The sequence below is a fragment of the Rhinolophus ferrumequinum genome, chromosome 9 (assembly GCF_004115265.2).
Source record: "Rhinolophus ferrumequinum isolate MPI-CBG mRhiFer1 chromosome 9, mRhiFer1_v1.p, whole genome shotgun sequence".
Lineage (NCBI taxonomy): Eukaryota > Metazoa > Chordata > Mammalia > Chiroptera > Rhinolophidae > Rhinolophus > Rhinolophus ferrumequinum.
The window spans coordinates 12,979,076-12,999,431 of NC_046292.1; the positions used below are offsets into that span (position 1 = coordinate 12,979,076).

General features: G+C 54.1%; 1 protein-coding gene across 2 annotated transcripts in view; it reads right to left on the reverse strand.

The window, feature by feature from the left end:
- Nucleotides 1-4,531: 4,531 nt before the first annotated feature.
- The window catches only part of CAPZB (capping actin protein of muscle Z-line subunit beta), a 133,900-nt gene continuing 118,075 nt past the window's right edge, over nt 4,532-20,356 (reverse strand). The window contains exons 7-10 of one of the 2 annotated variants that reach the window (XM_033114324.1): nt 10,789-10,854; nt 9,993-10,069; nt 8,495-8,607; nt 4,532-5,367 (exon numbers count right to left, since the gene is read on the reverse strand). In XM_033114324.1, the coding sequence (XP_032970215.1) occupies nt 8,505-8,607; nt 9,993-10,069; nt 10,789-10,854 (246 nt within the window). In that variant the 3' untranslated portion in view covers nt 4,532-5,367; nt 8,495-8,504. The remainder of the gene's footprint in view (nt 5,368-8,494; nt 8,608-9,992; nt 10,070-10,788; nt 10,855-20,356) is intronic. The other variant, XM_033114325.1, reaches the window with a different exon arrangement.

The following is a 20,356-nucleotide window of genomic DNA, read 5'->3' on the forward strand; positions in this document are numbered from 1 at the left end:
AGATGGGAAAACAGGCTTTGAGGAATTAAGCAACTTGTCCAAGGTCACTCAGCAAGGCCTGGTAGCTGACCCACATTGGGTCCCTCAGCTACAGGGGCCATCCCCGTGAGGCCATCCTTCAGAGTACCCTCCCTGGCTGGGCTCCAGGGCCCAGCCTCAGCCTCACCTTGCTGGATAGAGGCTCAGGCTCCCTATCCACTGTCCTGAGCAGTGATGTCCACAAGCCTTAGGCCTGTCCCAGTGGGAGGTGCCCTAGCCCCTGGCTGGCTCTGGGCCAGGTCCGGTTCAGGTGCCCTTTGCTAGCCAGGTGTCTGGCTCCACCCAGGCTGACCTGACTCCATACTAGCTACCTGGGCCCAGGTGGCACCTTCTGGCCTGAAGACCTGGCGCTCAGTATTGCAGCATGAACCCCTTGAACTAGAACTAGTTGAGTAGGGAAGAAAGATGCAATATCACAGCTGCTGCCTGATGGAGCGATGGCTCTGGCTTCCTGGGTCCGCCCAGTCAGCTGAGAGCTATGGTTCCTTCCTCCTCAGGAAGCCCCAGTCTGCTGGGGAGACATGGGCCCTTCCCCCAGGGAGTGCCCTGTCTGACAGAGGGCGTGCTTGAGGTGGTTAAGTAAGGTGCAGGCTCACGGGCCAGCCCCTAACATGTGATCAGAGCCTGGTAAATAAATGGCCACATTAGTTTGTCCTGCCCACGTTCCTCCCAGGAGGGTTCCACTGCACTGACGGGGCCATGCTTGCAGGCAGGTGGGTTCCCTGAGGGGAGAGGTCCCCAGGTGGATTTCCTTTCTCCCCTGTGCTCACACCTCATGCTCCTTGCTGCAGGCTAGGGGTGGTAGGGTCCTCAGCTCTAGGTGTGGCCTGAAGGGATAAGAGCCCCTTCGATCCTTCCTCTGCCCGAAATGTGGGCTCAGCACAGTTCTGCATTTTGGTTTCAGGCCCAGGCTGTGGCTATTTACCCGGGATCTTGTAAATAGTAAAATGTGGCAATGCACTTGCCAGTTGCCATTCTCCAGGAGGGTTTCTCCCTCAGGATTCAATGGGGCGCAGGAGGCTGGGCCTGGCAGCCTCCAAAGAGCCCTACCTTAGTGGGTTACATTTTAACCATTGAATGAGATCCTGCGTATGAAAATACCTTGCACAATACCTGGTCACCACGGTCCCCAAATCTCGGCGTCTGGGCAGAACAGCTGGCAGGCAGGCAGGTGGCATTCTACAACAAAGCAGAAGGAACAGCCCAGAAGCCTCATCCCCCGCACCCGGCCGCAGGCCCTCCCAGCCTGGGGTTCCCCTTGGTTATTTAGTAAAGCTGGCATTTTCAAAGCTACAGCTTTCAGTCCCCAAAGCTGAGAAAGGGGAGAAACCCACAACTCAGCCCCGTCTTCATCCCTTCTGGTGGACTTGGCTTTTATCAGAGCTTGATGGTGGGACCCTAGCGGTCCCTGGTAAATAGCAAAGCCGAGTCCTCACCATCTCAGATGTCCCAGCACTAACCGGATCAGGTTAGTGTCAGCCCTATGGCAGGGAGTGGGGATGGCCTTTTGCTTCGGATTAATTCAAATCAACCGGTAACCACTGATCAGTCCCCCAGCCCAATAACAGCCCTGAGGACACAGCTACCATCAGCATAAATGCTATTGATAAGTACTTCCCCACCCCCACCAGCCAGTATGGGCACAGACTTCTGTTCACCATCATATACCCAGCACATAGTAGGTGCTCAATAAATGGTGAATGAGTGAATGCCTGAAACACTGTCCCTCAAGGAGCCCTGAATCAGTGGAGACAGGCAGGTAACCAGCCATCACAGAACTACCAAATTTGTACACTTGAAATGGGTGCACTGTCTGGCATGTGAATTCTCTCTTTATAAAGCTACTTGAAAAAATTCAAACTTGGCTTATTAAAATTTGAATGGGATGTTATGGGGAATGAGACTATATTACATCTTGTAACATTTCTACTCATATGTAGTCATTACAAAGTAATCTGCATGCCTAATATGCATGAGGACCTGGTGGTGGTAGGTGCCAGAGAGAAGTGAAGGATTTCATTCACTAGACCAAAGAGAGGGAGAGAGAAATATAATGGTGTGATCTATTCATTCTCTGGAGCATTTACTGAGCGCTTATTCCAAACTGAAAAGTTTCACAAAAAATGTAGCAACAGTAATGAGTGTGTAATGAGTCTATGAAATATTTTAAGACATAAAAAACAACTAAGAAAATTCACATAAAACCTTAAAAATATGGTTCCACATTTAAATATATTTCAGAAACTTAATTTCTTTAAAATTATAGGTTTATCTAAAATGTTTGTATTCTCAACTTTGTCTTTTTAAAAAAGCTAATTGAATAATCCCAGTAGAAATGATACAAACTATGACCAAACTTTATGAAACAAGAAAAAAAATAGCACCAGCTAGTTCTAAAGTATTTACTAGATCACCTGCTGCCTAAGGGGCAGAAAAGCAAATTGCAAACTCAATACAGAGCTCTCACTCCAAGTATTTGTAGCGAAGCAGATGTTTTGAAGTAACAACTTGACAAGGTGTGATTAAGTAACCTGGTTTTCTTCCTGAGGGTTTTACAAATTTTAGTTACATTGAGAAAATAATTTTTAACTTCCATTTAAATTCTAGAACATGTCATTTATATTTACCTTGTTTGGAATGAGATATTCTTACTAAATTTTGAGATTTTGCTGTAGAGGCTTAAAAACAATTGCCAATTAAGATTCTTGGAATTCAAAAGTGGGCAGGAGAGGCCATCCAGGGGTAGTGGGGCTGAGCAGATGGGGCACGTTTCCCCAGCCCCTGCCTACCGTGGAGTGGGAGGAGACGTCTGCATCTTTGGCTTGTGGTGAGGGTTCAAGGCCAACGCTGCTCCAGGCCCAGCAGGTGCTCAACACAGGTGCCTTCTCTCTTCCAGCCTCTCGAGGGTCCACTGGTTACCAGGAGCGGGAGCACACTCAATAAAGGATAGGCAGGTTGTGGGGGGCCCATAGGAAGAAGGAAAAGGGGAACAGTCGGCATCTAGGATGGCGCCCAGGACTCTCTAGGGATCTGAGGAACTTAAGGAAATCTTCCTTCCCAGAGGGAATGAAACAGTTCCGACTTTGTCAGCCTCTCTCGAGAGAACACCGTTAATTGGCTTAATGTGGGTCCTGCAAGGGGGAGGAGGGAAGGCCGAGGCTGCATTACACAGAGCTGCATGGAGGGGGTGGCACCAAGGAAGAGGGGCAATGCCTGCTCCACCCCACCAGGTACCACAGGCCTATCACAGGCGGCTGCTCAATCAATGATGGAACGAGGGAGTTTGCAGACAGGGAGCCTTGGAACCTGAGGCCCCAGGACCTCAGGAAGTGCTCCGAGAGCTGACTTGTCAAGACCACAGCAAAGGGGGCAGTGAGAGGGCCTTGGGGAGACAGGGAATCCCCGGTTACCCACCTGAGCCCTCACACCTGTAGAGATGAAGACCATCACCAGTAATGGGAGCTGGTGAGTTCCTGGAGCTCAGACCACACCCCACCTCACCAAGGCTGACTCTCATTCTGTTAACTGGCACCAGAGGGCACCTTCAGGAAGCATCTAGTGAGCCGACGGTGAGGTCGGCCGTTGCTGTCATGCTGCCAAACCCAGGGAGTCTGCCACCGGCAGCCTGTGGACCCAAAGGGCCGGCCACACCTCCAGAGCTCACTGTGCCACTTCCTTAGCCTCCCTGTGGTCTCAGGCCAGCCACGGAGCTTGCCGCAGCGAGAGCCGATAAAGGAGTGGCCGTGAGGTGGCCCGAGCCAGCCTACACTCTTCTGTTCTGCCACTTGCTTCCAGCTGCCCTCACCAAGAAAAGTGGTATCAGAGCCCATTGTTCACCAGCCTGACGTAGCATCAAAAAACAAGCAGTGATGATTCCCACGGAAGATTCTAGAAGGCAGAGCAAGATGAGGCCTGGCATATAGCACACAATTTCTGGGTTCCAAGTGTTATTTTTGGTCACATGATGGGTTTTTCTTCTTACCTATGTCTATCTCCATGGTATTTTCCACTCAATAAAGATGTGCCCCATCTGGGAACTTTCTCCTCAGACCCAACAGTAGTCGGGGTCGGGGGTGTCAAGGACTCAGGCACCTCAGACCAGAGGGGCTAGCCAGGGGTGGCCCTACTGACCCGCCACAGCTGCCCTGGTGTCAACCAGCAGAGTGGACTCTGCAGCTCTGTGAGGCCTTAGGCGCTTTACCTCAGCCCTCAGTTTCCTCACATTGCCAAGGGCTGTGGTGAAGGAAGACGGCGGTGTGTGGACAGACCCGCACACAGTAGGTGTTTGCTAAGATGAAAGGAAAGCCGGGAGCAGGGTGGGGAGGAGCAGAGATGAAAGGCCTGGGGTCTGCGTGGAGGCCCTTTTCTTCTCACTCCATGGGAAGTCCCACACTTCCTCTGCCCAGCATACCTGGGGTCAACCCTCATGGCCAAAGCCACACACGCTTAGAAAGTGAGGCAGGCGAGAAAGAACACAAGGCCAGTGCTAACTGCGTCCCAGTTTCTTTTTATTTATTTTTTTGTTCTTTTTTTCTTTTTTTTTTTTAAGTATGGAAGCTCAAGTATAAGATGTAGATTTTTTTTTAAGCTTTACAAAAAAAACAAAATAAAACAAAAAACTCCTTTTGCATTCCATAAAAATTGACAGAAAAGCACCTGGCCAGAAGAGCAGAACGGTCAGCAGGCCCCACCCCCCCGCAATGTGGTCTCCGTGGGACAGGGCCAATCTGTGCAGGGCAATGCTGAGGGCCACCTCTCTTTTCTCCCCGAGCGGTCCCCTGCCCCACCCCCAACCCCAAGCAACTCCCAAACACACGTGGAATCAGATTTCCAGTTTTTCTTCTATCTTTCACACACCAGTTATTTCATAAAATTTTTTTGTTTTACATTTTTTACACCAATGTAACAAAAAGGTGGGAGGGAAGGGGAGGCAGACAGACAGTGTATTTTATGCCTATAAATGGTGGGGTGGGGGACAGGGAGCTGGGGCAAACAAAACACACACGGTCTCTATGGAAACAGTGAGTTTTGACAGCGAAACGTGGTGGGAAGCAGGCTGTGGAGACGGAGAAGGGTGTTAGCGGCTTTATTCTCAGGGAGAAATGGCGCTGTGCAGGTCGATGAAGCAAGTTGTGTGACCTGTTGGGAGGGAAGGGACGAGGGAAGGGAGCAGAAAACAAGTTTTCTAAGAAAGGAATCTAATGAGTGCATGGCATGTCCGATCAGCGTGAAGCAGAGGTTTAACATTGCTGCTTTCTCTTCAAAGCCTCCACCAGGTCGTTCTTAAGAGCTTCTTGTTTTGATTTGTCTGCAAAAGTCTGCACAGACCTGCCAGGGAGGAAGAGAACTGTTATTAGTAGGTTGAACAGGAAGAGGTGTGGCGGTGAGGGGCCGGCGCTGCTGTGCTGGGCCTGGCTCTGACACTGCCCACGAGAGCGACCTCCTGGGGCGAGGGCTGGGGTCACGCCCGGGGGCTGCGCAGCACGGATCCTGCCTGGAAGGACAGCGGTGCTGGACGGGTGTGGAGGGGGCACAGAGCCCGAGACCCACAGCCTCAGCTGCTCGCTGGGCACCCCAGGCGAGGCGCACAGCCCACCTGGACAAATGCTCACCGCTGCACCAGGCTGGGGGTGGCTTAGCCGCCGTCCCCAGAACCCTAATCCACTGCTCTGGCAAAGGCCCCAGAGCACCAAAGACCGTCCGTGCTTGAGACCAGCTGCAGACTCAGGCCAGGGCCAGGAGGACCTCGCTGTAAAGCTTCACCCTCACTGCACCCCTGCCTGGCACCGGGGGCTCGGGGCTCACCCCACCAACGTAGGGGGCACGGCGCCCCACTCAGCACGTGTTTAAGAACCAGTGCACCCGGGCATCTGAGCACGCTGGGTTCACTGCCACGGCAGCACGTGAAGGACAGGTGCTTTCAGGCTTCCGTTGTGAGGCACCGTCAGCTGTTACCTTGAAAAGGAACAGCTGACCCATCAGCCTGGATTTCCAGAGGCAGCATGGGATTGAGGTAAGTGCCGGGGGTCCCTGCTGTCAGGTCCTGTACTTGTGGGGAAATGTTAACGTGAGTGCATTTACACACGGGTGTTAACACTCTTCAACAAAGCTAACAAGCAAGCTTTGCAGAGGTTGTCCAATTTACAAAGTGTTTTTCACACACATTTCTCAATTAACGCTCAGCAGCATCCTGGAGGAGTCTCAGGATTATTCCCAGTTTATAGATGAGGAAACAGGCTCAGAGACATGCCCCTGGCAATGGCCCAAGTGATCACTCTGTCAAATTTATCCAACGTGTTGGTTAACCAAGAACTTATTAAACGATACACTTCTAATAGTTTCAAAGCAGTGGAAAGAGGGGTAGCAGGCAGCCTCCCATGAATGCTGTGGAGAGCGTGCTCCACGGGAATCTCATGTCTGACAGACACTGACCGTGAAAAAGAACCGGAAGGAGGGATCAAAAGGTGATCAATCCCAAATGCCAAAAATGGGCGAAGTGAGATGAAGTGGGACCCAGGGGAAACAGCATCCCGACATGAATCCTGGAAAAATCATGGGTAGTAACCCTCAAAACGGTTACGAGTGGAATGGGATAGACAAGATTTTGAAAGAATCAGTATATATCTGAAAAGATGCCCATGAGAAATCCCTCCATTTCTGGTTGATGCTGCCGAAATACTCATTTCTGCATATTTTCCCTGGACTGCTCCTGGCTCTACAATAGCCAAAAGGCTGGACACAAGCCATGGTGGCCCTCGGGCTCCAAATCTCAGCCAGGCCATCATGGGCCTCTGGCAAAGCTCCAAGGACGTTAACATGACACGTCCCAGGGAGGATGTGGTGGGCGAAGCAGCAGCTCCCAGGGCTCCCAGCCTGAGGAGTGCCGGCTCTTCTGGGAAGGAGGAGCCGAGCACACCAGGCCCCCACGCCCCACAAAGGAGAAAATTCCAGAGTTAGAACCAGAGTTAGAATCAGGTAGGAGGCAGGTTAGGCTTGGAACGGCTGGAGGTGTAAGGAGCAGGGCATTCATTTAGGGGACAGAGCTTGGGAAGGTCATTGCCAAGCAACCTCGAACCAATGCCTGGAGGGAGCGCTAACTCAGTGTGGGAAGGAGGATGTGTCCTAGACAGACGGGGTGCCAGACTGCCCGCCGCTGCAGAGGGCTTTTATGCCAGAAAGCCTCCAGTGTGTGGCCATGGGCCTGGCCAAGGCCGTGATCCAGAAAACCCTAGACCCACCCTATAAGCTGAGAGGCAGGGGAGAAAACTACACTAGCATGCATCACCTTAAAAAGGGTTTCCCTCAATGCTGTGGCGGGTACGTGGTGGTCCCACTATGAGGCTGGGGGCTGACTGGTGCCTTGGGCCTGAAGTTGACACACACACCCAGACCAACATGCTAAGTCCCACGGATGCAGAACGACTCCGCTCTGCCTGGTTACATAAGTGCCCCCACCTCTCCCACCCTGAAATCCCACCGAGCCTCTTCTGGGTTGGGCCCTTGGTGTCCGGTGTGCGGGCCTGGGGTAAGCCTCTAAGCCCTGCTCTGCACCCCTGCCTGGCTGGGTTTGCAAATGCCTTATGTGAAAACCAGTGTCCCCCTGGGGATGCTGACTGCTTTCCTATTTGTCACAAGCTCAAGTCATGGTTCTCGGCCATTATCAACAAGCAAGACTGTTTTCCCTTCCGTCAGTGTAAGAGGACAGCTGCAGCTCGTTATGGGTGGAAGGTTATTCTGGTCCAGGCAGCTCCAGCAGCAACTGGTTTGGGGTGCCATCGGTCCAGCCAGGGGGACTACAGCTCCCACTCTGGGCTCCATCCTCAGATTTGGAGTGATACACCCCTTCCAAGTCAGTTAGCCCCCAACAGCCCATTTCCCACCAGAAGGGCTTATTTGGCTTCTAGGATGTTTCGTGGAGAAGTTGGGGAGGACCTGGCTGCACAGAGCAGATCCGGGGAGGCTGTCGCAAAGTGTGTGGCTGAGCAGAGGTGGCACGCAGCCTGGCTCTGCGGCCATCGGAGCAGTGCCGGCAGCTTCTGCTGGAGGCAAAGCTGGTCCCCCAGGCTGGACTTCTCCAGGAGCCAAAGCCAAAACCACCCGTCTGCCCCACACCCAGCTCCGCCCAGAGGGCAACACACACACACACACACACAGCATATGTGAGAGAGAGAGAGAGAGAGAGAGAGAGAGAGAGAGAGAGAGAGAGACACAGAGACAGACACAGAGAGAGAAAACCCCCCCACACACACGCGCACACACCCCCCCCCATATGCGATACGGGTCCATGTTACGTGGGGCTGAGTCTACTCGTTAATGTGGCTGCTCACAGCCGTGAGCAGACACAGGGTTAGTGGTGGTTTAAGTGGCTGCGCGGCAACAGCCCGACCAGCAGGGTCTCAGCGGGTTGGTGAGTCCTGTTTAGTGGGAGGGTGCTCGTGCCTCTCAGGCAGGGTACCTGGATCGGCCTAATTATCAGGCTGGATGTGGATCTGGCGCTGGGTCAGCACTTGGGAAAGCTCCCTCTGCAGCTGCTGAAACTTGGGGTTGTCAGGGATAACGTCAACAGATCTACAGAGAGTGTTCAGAGGTGAGCGCGGCAGGAGGGAGACGACAACGTGAGTCTAGGAGCACAGGGAGGGCGGGGACACAGCTGGGGAGACACAGGGGACACACAGGGCAGAAGGAGGAGGCGTCATCACGGCCACGGCCACGTGGTGTGGAGGCCGTGGCGCCGAGCTCTGCACAGACAGGTCACGTGCTCAGGGCTCAGGACCACCAGCCCCCAGGCTGGCTGCGTCTGTCCTTTCCAGCCATCGCCTGGGTGGGTGCGGATGGGACAGTGGCCCCAGGGCAGGAGGCTCTAGGCACAGACGGCTTAGGAAGCTGCGGGCTCAATAGTCAGGGGCCAGACCAGGTTCCCCTCGGCAAATGGGGAAGGAAGATCAGGCTCCAAAGGGGAATCCTCGCGATTGCAAAACTGTACGAGTTGGAGACTAAAAATCTGTCTGCTAGACAAATTCACAAGCCAGAACAGCCCCCAGAGCTGCTTCCCACCTTTCCTTCTGGCCCAATAGGAGATTTGGACCGGAATGGGGGATCAGAGGGCTGGTAGCCACGGAGGAGCATGAGCCCTGGGACTCACATGGCGTGTCGGGCCGTAGAATACAGGCTCCATCTCATCTGATCCCGTCAGCTGCCCTGCCTGCCTGACCGGACCGCGCCTCCGAGAGCAGCGTCTCGTCCAAGGTCGCAGAGCTCAGGGTGACAGAGCGGGCTTGAGATCCAGGCCGCCTGATTCCAAGGTCTCCACTGCCCCCCGCTCTAGCCTCCTGCTCTGCCACCACAGACCTTGGGGACCCAGAGAGCCCCTCTCAGCTTTCAACAAGCTGACACTGCGGAACTGAGGGCCCGGGGTGGCTGGAAGGGGCAGCTCGGGAGCCTGGCCACAGCCAAGAGCCCTGGCGGAGGACATCCGAGTGGCTGCGGCCCACTCCAAAAAGCAGCAGGGTGAAGGGGCTCTTTCTGTGGGACACTCTGCTGCCCCGAAACACAGCCAATCAGAGGAGCCCGGGCCGCCCGGAGGTCGGCGCTCCCTCATGTGCCCTAGGGTCTCGCGTGCAGGTCCCTTCAGACCTCAGAGCCAAAGGGGCTGGGCAGCTTCGTTAGATGGGACTGACACCTGGGGGCAGAGAGAAGACTGACTTCAGGGAAGAGGGCATCGATGGCTGTTAAAGGGAACACCTCCCAGGTAACAAAAACGGTAGAGGAAGGAACCAGTATCTACTGCGAGTGTAAACCACATGCAAGGTGCTTCACCTTTCAAAGTCTGCACAACAATCCTATAAGGTGGGTCCTTTAGCCCCAGCTTACAGACTGAGGCCCAAGCTCACACGACCTAAGATTCAAATCCACACCTTTTTGGTTTCCAAAGCTTGCACTTTTGGGTACATTACCTCAGCCCATTGACGATGTCCTTTGTTTTTCCAAAGTAGATCTCGTTCAGCGTACTTCTGATTTTATTTTCCATGTCCTGGAAGGGAGGTCAGACAGACATGACGGCAAACAGTTGGGAGTCCCGAGACCCACACCCCCCAATCAGCTCACCCTGCAGTCCCTGCTGTGACCACAGGGGGGAGGCACACGCCTGCGCCAGAGCCCCCAGCGGACCAGACCCACCTATAGCTTGTGCTCTGTGCATGTTTCCGCCCACGGGCACACAGGAAGCCAATACCCAGGTGTTGTGGGCCAGTTCTAAGCATTACTGGGGGCTGGTCTAAACCACATCAGCACCCCTCAGCCTTCCACCAAGTTTGTGAACAATTCTGTGAAACCGAGAGCACCTTCCCTTCCTCCAAACAGCATGGTGAACTGAAAGCAGCGCGACTGAAGTTCCTCCAGAGCCCTCTGGCGGTCCAGGGACCTGGTTCCTGTTCAAGCTCAGGGCTTTGCTCGCACCCAGTGGACTGGGGGAGACAGCACTTAGGACTTCTCGAGCACAGCCTCTGGGAGCATGTGTTTGGGGGTGCGGGGATGCCATTGGAGCCAAGCCCTGCTTGCACCCAGATCAGAATGCTCTGAAAACACGAGGCCAGGGAAAAACATGAGGAGCACGCCACTGGCTGCTATGGAGTTGGAAGAAGCAAGGGAGAAGGCCAGCAAGCCAGCCGACAGGCTTCAGGGGCACATGTCACGCGCTAGGGAAGCAAACCACAGCTGCAGAAGCAAACAAGGTCCAGAAGGCCTCCTCACCTCTACCAGGCGCCCGATATTGGCTATGTGTGGAGAGCTGTCGCTCACAGTTTCATCTTTCTCCATCTGCAAAAGACAAAAACACTCCTGCAAGTCAGAGCGAGCCGGTGCTCCCTGAGAATGGCTTCCTCCACGGTTCGCAAAGAGCCCGTTATTCCTGCTGGCAGCTTCCGAGACAGCTGCAGGAGGTGCAAGAGCACTTTCCCAGTAGGGGGCCCCAAGCACAGGTCATAAACAGCCCAGCAAGCAGAAGCCCAGCGTCCCCGTTTTCAGCGGAGAATCCCGTGCTGCAGTCCTCGGTGGGGCAGACACCCCATTACGCCCACAGCAGGGAGGGCAAAGGTGACTGTCCTCGTCAGGTACCGACTCATCCAGGGCCCACCGGACAAGAGGCGCTCGGTTTGTCTCCACAGCACCGCTCACGCACAGGCACAGGGTGTCTGTCCCCGGCGGGGGGGCGTCCAATCTGCCATGACACTGCTGTGCCTCTACTGTTCCTGTGATGCCAGCTACAGAGGGAGGGACCGGCCACCTTAGGCGGCAGGAGCCTCTGAGGCTCAGAGAAATGAAGTGATTTGCCCAAGGTCACGAGGAAGTAAGGGCAGACCCTGGGTCAACGCCCTTCTTACTGCAGAGCCAAGTGACAGGAGAAATTTGAGCAAGACTCTCAACCCAGATTACAAGGGACACCACAGAGCGGGGTTTTGGAGGAGGTGGAACGCAGCAATTTGAGTCTCAGAGAAGAAGGAATTAAGGATTCCTGACATGAGCACTCATTTGTGGATGGCGGATTTCTCCCCCCTTTCTTCCTCTGCTGAAGGATTATTCCTTTACAAGATTATCAATTCCTTAGAGAGAGATCTACTGGTAAGCACATAAATGTTCACTGTTACTAAACTGAAAACAAGACCAGGTAGCTAGCACTACCACGGCTATTGAAACAAGACGTGGAAGCCGGAATAGGTAATCAAGAAACAGGATGAAAACGTCAGAACAGTAGCAGGAAGGCTAGAGCTCAGAGTGAATTCAGACTAGTAAAAAAGGAAAGAAAACGGCAGGGAGGCTGACTTCCTTCAGAACCAGCACAGGGCGGATGGTCAGGGTGGGCAGTGGTGTGCGCCTGCTCAGAGGCGAGAGGTCTCTGCTGCTTCTCACCGATTTTTACGTCCCTGCCAGGCTCAGACAAATCTGGTTCTGTGCTACAGCAACCCTTAAAAAACTACAGCACACTTTAGAGGTGCCAGCACACTAGGAGGGCAGAGGCCGATCCTACTTTCATAAAAGAAGGAAGATGAGAGGTGGGAATTAAATACTAGCTTGACATCGATCCAGGCAATCTCTGATGGGACTGTTAAAAATCATCTGTTGGCACATTTTAAAACCCGGTATCCCTAGGAGCCAGCACGGGCTCGCTGTGAACAAGTTCTGCCCTGAGAATCCCTGATCTCCTTTTTGATGGGGATGCTGGGCTGGACGCCATGCTCCCAGGTGGCCCTCTGTGGCATCCTGCAGGATTCTCTACCTGGCCCCGGCCAGCCTGTTTGCCCAGGATTCAAAGGCAGGCACCGCGGAGAGGGTTCAGTGGCAGCCTATCCACAGCATCAAGGGTCGAGACGATTACAAGCATGACGTCAGAACGCAAAAACAGGGTCGGCCACCAAACACAGCCTCGACCAAGCACGGAGTGCTTCCTGGGTGGCTTCTTGGGTGGCAGTCACCTTATTCCACTTCGTCTTCACAAAAACCTATTTCACACCCAACGATACTGAAGCGTAAAGATGTCAAGGTCTGCCCAGGTCACAGCACTGGGAGACTCCATCGTCTGCGGTCCTCCTGCCTCAGTTTGCTGATCACATTCACAGGGGCAAATGCAAACCTGCTACGACTCAGGCAGTAACCTCACTTGAGTACAAAATGGGGGGTAAGTCCCGTGAAGAGACTTGTGGGTTTTAGATGATTTCAAGCTTGACTGGGATGCGAGATGCTACGACAGCTTTCACGCACGTTTAGGTACATAAACGAAACCATCACTGATGCCCAGATCAGCAGCCGGAGCTGCAGGCTTCCTGTGTCGTTAGGAAGGCAACAGGCCCTCGGCTCTGTCCTGGCCCAGCCGCACAGGCAGGGCTGGATTCAGTCGGGACACTGGGTTTTAAGAGAGCCATGTACAAGTTGGAGTTCACCAGCTTAAAAGATCTGAACACGTGGAGCCCAAGAAGTGGGAAAGAACTGGGGATACTTCAGGCAGGGCGGGGACTCAGGAGATTCTAGCAGTGGGCCGGCAGGGGGAGCAGACCCAATTCATGTCACTGCCCAGGGCAGCGAGGGGACAGCACGGGATGGTAGCGCTGTCTACAACGGGCATCTGCTCATGAAGCCACGAGCCCCAGGTCACCAGAGGTGTCTGAGGAGAAATGGGCGCCATTTGTCACAGATGCTACAAGAGGTGTAGAGGAACAGCCCGAAACCTATGGCCCCGCAGGCCCAGTTATGAGAGAAATCTCTGCAGAACAAAGATGTCTGCTTCTGGCGAGACTGTGTGGCTGAGGCCTGGTCAAATGGAAAAGAGGAAGAGACGCTAGAACAATCTGCCTCTCTGCCAACACTGGGCCCTGAACTGTCCCAGGCACTCTTTGGCCAGTGATCTTGGGGAGTCTGAATCCTCAGAGACCCCGAGGGTCCCCGCAAAACAGGAGAAGTGAGTGCCCATGAACTTAAAAGTGGCGAGTACTCCCCATCATTAGTCCCCCCAGGTCTAGTAAGCGCCCCACCCCTGGGCAGAGCCTCGTGTTTGCTGGGACATCATCTGGCTTCAGCAAAACCCCGGGCCAGGACAAGAGGAGGGCGTACAGGGCGAAGGGAGTCGGGGGCACAGGGCTGTGTCTACCCATTTCTGAAAGGGATTTTGGACCCCAACACACCGGGACTGGGTTCTCTCCCCCGCCCCACGTGACAATGGTTCCAGTGCCCACCCAGACTAAGGGCTGCTCAGAGAGCTGCTCTTCTGGGCAGGGAGACGCCTGCAGCATCTAACCCAGATGAATTATGTCCTTCCACAAATTAGTCTCCCTCCCTCCCCAGCTCGATGCAGAAGGCTGATTCCTGGCAAGCCCAGGGAAGCGACGAGGCTTGGAGCTCACTGAGGACCCCATTTGCAATGAGCACCAAGAGCCCAAAGTGAGGCCAGGCCTGTTGGCAAAGGGCTCCGGGCCGCCAGGGTAAGTAAAGTCCCATGACCAACCCGCCCTCTTGGAAAGGCTGAAACCGCTGGAGAAGCCACTGGAAGCTCAAAGGTAAAAGGGAGGGGGGCGGTGTGTGGAGGGGGAAAGAGAAGGCTCGGTCCCTCCCAGGAGCGGACTAACTCCCCTGGAGGACACAAGGGGCCCTCTAAGCCTGTGGCAGGCTGAGCCCGAGGAAAAGGCCCAGCAGGGACCGGGGGAGGGAAGGGAGGTGGGCTGAGCAGTGGGGCAGAGGCCGGGGCACACACAGACCTGTTTCCTACGCCCCCTTGCTCACAGCCCTGCCGATGCCCTCCACACCTGGTCAGGGTCAGCTTGCTGGCAATGCTGACCTACCAAAAACAGAACTATTTTTGCAATGATATATTACTGTATCTTATGAAAGTGGCTGCCAGAGCAAAACATTTTTATGTGCTGTGGCCACACAGATGTCCCACAAGGTGGTTCCAACCAAGTCTGAAGTCGGAGGCCAGGCCGCCTGTTCCTATCAGGCGACTCTGCTCTCTGTGGCTTGGACACGGGAAGCACATGGGCAAGTATTCGGAAAGCCGCTGTTTTCCTGAAAAATGGCATGCGGTACCTCCCACTGCCACGTGGCACTCTCCAGGGAGCACAACCCAGAGGGTGGGGCCCTAAAGGAAGCCAGCCCCCGCTCTGGAGCCTGGGGGACGAGGGCCTGGGCCAGTCCGGGCTTTGATTTTCTTGCCTCTACCTTGTATAAGTGAGACACATCTGCCCAATGGCCAGAACGGCAGCTCCATCCCCAGGACTTCCGGTCCTGGCTCTCGGGCAGAAACAGGCAGCACGCTCCTGGTTATGGAGCTGAGCTCGGGTGGGACCGGGACCTAATACGCTGTGAAGCTGTATCAGAGGACAGTGGTCAGCCAGCCTCTTGATGAAGGTTTGGTTTGCCCAGTTTCAGAAAATTTTAATTGAGCCTAAAACTATATATATTCGAGATGATGGAGAAGTATCGGCTTGTGAGATATGTGACAGTAGCAGCAGTAATATTAATCGCTATTATTCATTGAGCAATACACCATGTGTCAGAATGGTTCTGTGTTTCTACTCTACAGCCATCTCTCCAAATAGGCATTACCGTATTAGCTCCACGGCGAGAATGCTGTGAGTTTCAGAGAAGGGAAGTGGTCTCTGCAGGTCACACAACTGGAAAGTGACTAGGCTAGGGTCTGAACCAAGGTCTGGGTGATTCCAAAACCTGTTTTCTTCCATGAAACCTCTTCATTTGCTTAACTTCATCCACATTCTTTACCAAAAAAAATCAAGGCCAAACCACACTCGTCGGAAATTCTAAGCAGCCTCTATCCCTGACTGATCACGGGCTCCCTCCGCGCCCCGCCCCCCCGCCCCGGGGGATCTCAGGTCCCTTCTTCTCCTGCTGATATTCAGTGGGACAGTCGCAGGGAGGCAGTCTCACATACCACCTTTTCTTCAACCAGGCCCTGGGTCACTCCACTCAAGGTCATCTGACCAATACCAAACGTCCCCTAGAAGCCACACTGCTGAAGCACCGCCACCCTGAACCCAGGTCACCTCCTAGAACACAAGGGGCACAGCTGTCGCTGTGCTTCCCCAGTGAGCACCTGGTGCTTAGTGCAAGTGCAGCCCTTCCGAGTTCCCCTACACCTGGAAGGAAGGCCACAGGCCTCTTCGGTCCTAAAACATACTGCCGTGCGTAACGGCCAAGTGGAGTCAAAGGCTTTCCCTGCGGTGACGCTCAGGCAGGCATCTCTGCTGGACTTCTTCTTTTACATCACCAGCGTCTACTCCTGAGCGAGGAAGAGAGCTCGGCTTGCAAACGACCGGCCTAATCTCCCCACTTGGCAAAACATTCCACCTTCGTTTCTAAATATTTAGAATCTGAAAAAAATATCAAATGAACATCTGCAGGGCCTGTCCCTGGACTGGAAACCTTGCATCTCTTTCCAGAGATTTATGGTTTTGCCTCTTTCCCACGTCTCCAGCTGCCACACACAAGTGACCTCTCAATGCAACTTCCTTTTCAACAGGTTGGTACTTGGCTGGCTCCACAGGCTTCCCAGTGGGGCCTAGATGGCAGCCTGCCAGAAGGCACGTTCCGCCCTCCTGCACTGGAAGGATGGCACCATCTGGCTGAGACGAGCTTCCCCACAGACCACTGCGCACCTTTCCTCCCACAGCTGCAGTCATCTGCCAAGGCACTTGATCTGCTTCACTTTCCAGCTCATATCCCTAAGGAACACCTTCTGGTGGGGGTGGGGGAAGGAAAGGCCAACGTGGAGGGGACGGGGTGAGGGCACTGAGGGAGCGTGGCCTGGGGTGCACTTGGTCTGCGCCCACTGGGGTGTGTCATGACCAGGTGGGCAACGCGGCTCACGTAATAAGTCATCGTTCAATTTACCCACAATTTAAAGAAAGATGGTGAGAGCTCCACTTCATTCACTAGCACGCCCATAAGCCAGCCAAACAGAAAGGAGGGGCCTGGGGGCAAGGCTTGGAATGTCTGAGGAGGGCTTCCAGCAAGCCTAAGCCTCGCCCTCCTCGAGATGGGGCATGGGGGACAGGAAGTGGGGGAGGCCTGGGGGCCACGCCCAGAGAAGGACAACACAGGCCGCTGCTGAGGCTCAGAAGCCTGTGTTGCTGAGCGGGGCCCCTCCAACTCAGGGCTAGTGGTGGCATGTGTAACGCAACCGGCTGTCTGGACTCTGTGCTGGACGTGAAGCTGGGAGAATCGGGAGCCCTCAGTCCTGCCCGTGCGCCCCTGCTGAGGTGTACCCTGATCGCAGGACGGGGATGGCCTGCAGGGCAGGCACCTGGCACCGTGGGCCTGGGGAGATAGCGTCCTCCCTCCTGTCACACGTGCGGCAAGAGGAAGGCAATGAGGCCTAGTTTCCAGAGGAAAAGCCGAGGCCTGGGTCACCACAAGTGGGGCTTAATGGAGGAACTCAAGTGAGGAAGACTCATCTCACCCCGGTCGCTCACCCCAATCCTGGGAGCACCCCAAGCCTCGATCACTCTACTCCAAAATGTCTCTTGGCCCGTCCCTCCTTTTCTACTTCTGCCTTTGCCTTTCTTGGTTATTTCTTGCCTTGAGGCTGACCCCAACTTCTTCACCGACTTCCTGACCACAGGCTTGTTCCCTCCGGCCCTCTTGGGGCTGCCCCCAGCCAGGCCCTGGTCACCTCTCTCCTGGGTGACTCTAACAGCCTCATTCTGCTAACCTACCCTTCGTGTCAGCCGGCAGAGCCATCTTTTGAAAACACAAATCTGATCAGATCAGTCCACCACCTGCAAACCTCAAAACCCTCCTCGCTCCCTGTGTTGGTGAACAGGGCTCGTGTGGTCAGCTTGTTTCCTACAGAATAAGATGACAGGCACCCACAGGGTGGTGGGGCTGAGCACACCCCCAGGGGGCCTGACCCCTCCACGGACTCCACTGCTCCGGACTGCCTGTTTCTGGGGCCACGGGTCCATTGCAGCTGCCCAAGCTGCTGCGGGAGGGGCTGCCAGCAGAACGTCACCGGGTGCTCCGAGGGCAGTGTGCTGTCTACACTGAACTGAGTGCTCTGTGCATTTCTGTGCAAATGTGGGCTTAGCATCTACTGGATGCCGGGCACGGGGGGCAGATTAAGATTAAAAAAAAATGTAGTGTGAGAGGAAGCGGCCTGTGTTTTCTCCTAGGAAGACAAATCTGTGTTCAAAGCCAGGCTCTGCCTCCTACTAGATAAATCACCACGAGCAAACTACGTAACAGCTTGAACCTGTGTCCTCACCTGTTAAGTGGGAATGACTATCTTGCTTATAATCTAATCCAAGGAGACAGCCGGCACAACCATGCATGTTCAGTTTTTTTTTTTTTTTACAAACCACACAACAAATTGCACAGCTACTCCGCCATCTTGCCCAGCACTCTCGCAGGTTCACTCTTTATCACTGATTTGCTCAACTTTTCTGGAACCCCTTGGTCTCCCATCCCAGGCAACCCCAGACGTCTCTCCTGCCAGGCTCATCTGGACACACAGCGAAACCCACAGCCCTCATTTCCCGTTTGCTCAGAGGCTGAGCATCCTTAACTCAGACTTGTCTCCCTCATCGCTTCCCTGCCCCTCCCTTTGCAGTTACTTACACTGGAAACCTGCCCCAGCTCTAATGCACCTCAGATGAGTTATGTGGCCGGCCTTAGGATGATGACAGAAGCATGAATTTCCTCATTAAAGCCCAAGAGCACAAGGCAATCCAAACAAGGCCCGTGGCCCCGGCCCGGTGTGCTGAGGACAGCCACTCATCAGGCCTGTGTTTGGCTTGGCAGGAGGCACCGCTCACGGCAAGCCGGAACCAGAGCCTGGCCATGGGTTGACAGCTCTGATTTAAACTATTAGGAAGGCTGAGGATTAAATATTTGTCCAGGTCACTGTAAACCGGGTGGAATTATAAACAGTTCAGAGCGGTAAGTGATGCAGGAAACAGTCTCCGGATACAAATTTAAGACTTTCCACCATTGCCCAGGTGGCAGGGTGTGGGGGCGGCAGGCTGTGGTAGAACTGGCTGCCTGCTGGTTCGGCTGCCCCTCGCCGGTCAACGGTTCCTGGAAGACCAGGGCCCATTTCCATGCAAAACAATGGGCTCTGCCCCAGGGAGCACTGCCTTGGTTCTGGGGTGGCATGGGGACAGCCTTGCCCAGAGGCCAGAGCAGGAGATCCCCAAGATCCCTTGTGGTTTCAGGCCCGTGACACAGCAGAGGCAGTGGAGGTTTAGCACGGAGGCTCCGATACACACCCTAAGCATCCTGGCCAACAACAGTCGCCTTGTATGACGATCTTCCAAATGCGTGAAGATGCTTTTGTGACTAGAATGCAAATTCACTGAGCAGAGTTACTAAGTCGATTCTTTCTGGCATATACCTAAAGCCCCCACCGCACTGCACGGGCACCAGGCCTGGCCCTGGGGTGGGGCTGGCAAGGATGCAAAACATGGGCCCTTAACCAAGGGTCTCAAACCTCCAACCTGCGTAGATGCCGAAGGTGGCATCTGAAGTACCAGTTAAGATAAATCTGCGCCGGGAGGGCAGCAGCACCTTCCAGTCCAAGCTCTCAGTTCAGCTTAGACACACCTGCAGCACCTGGAGGGTCATCCTGGAGAGGTGCTAATGATACCTAAGCAAGAGACAGGCATACAGCAGCTGCGATATTGTGATTTCTAAGAAACACATATTTGTCATTCAGAGAACCAAAATATACTTCTCATACATATTTGGTCTTCATCCTGTTCCTGGCTCACAGCTCCCAAAACCCTTGGAACTTCCTGAGCGGTAAGAGTAACAGGAGCAGCTTTTGTTATAATATTTGATCTCTTGTCCTCAGTTACTAAAAAAAACACACAAAGAAGCTTCAGAGCCATAAAGGTGAAAGGAGTGTCTTATTGTTCATAACAAGCCCCTCTCCATAACTGGGTTTATGCCAATGAGGTGACTTTTGGGGCTGGTTGCCAGGAAAACTGACCATGAGCAGAGGGGGGAGCTTTCAGTCACACCCAGGATTCCCAGGGAGCGGAGAAGGGCTAGCGGTTGAATCAACCACCCATGGCCAATGAATTAAAGGATCATCTCTATGCAAGGAAGCCGGGAGCCTCCGTAAAAACCCACAACGGAGGGGGTTCGCGGAGCTTCCAGGATGGGAACCAGAATGCTTCCAAGTGCCACTATGCCCGGCCCAAAACTCCAGGAGGACAGAAGCTCCTTTGGCACCTCGCCCAATGTATCTTGTCATCTGGCTGCTGATCTGTACCCTTTAACACCCTCTGTAATCAACCAGCAATCTAGTGAGTAAACGGCTTTCTTGAGCTCTGCAAGCTGCTCTAGTAAATTAACTGAACCCAAGGAAGGTTTTGTGGGAACCTCTGTTTCATAGCTGGTCGATCAGAAGGGCGCACGGCAATCTGGACTTGCAATTAACAACCGAAGGTATTGGGGTGAGGGGTTGGGGGAGTGACCTGCACCCGCTTTACATAACTGAGCCCCCAACCTGTGGGCTCTGACGCGTCTCCATGTGGTGTCAGAATTAAGTCGACACCCTGCTTGTTGGTATGGGGACCACTCCCCTCCTCACGATGGAACTAGGTACAGAACCCAGAAGAGTAGCACTTGTCAAATTTTCATGTGCACATAAATTACATGGAGAATTTTGTTTAATTTAGACCCCGATTTGGTAGGTTTGGGTAGGACCCAAGATCTCTGCATTTTTGACAAGCTCTTTGGTGATGCTGACGCTGGTCCTGGACTAGGCTGCGAGCGGCAAGGCACCGACGGCCCGGAGCTGCAGACCTGAGGCTCT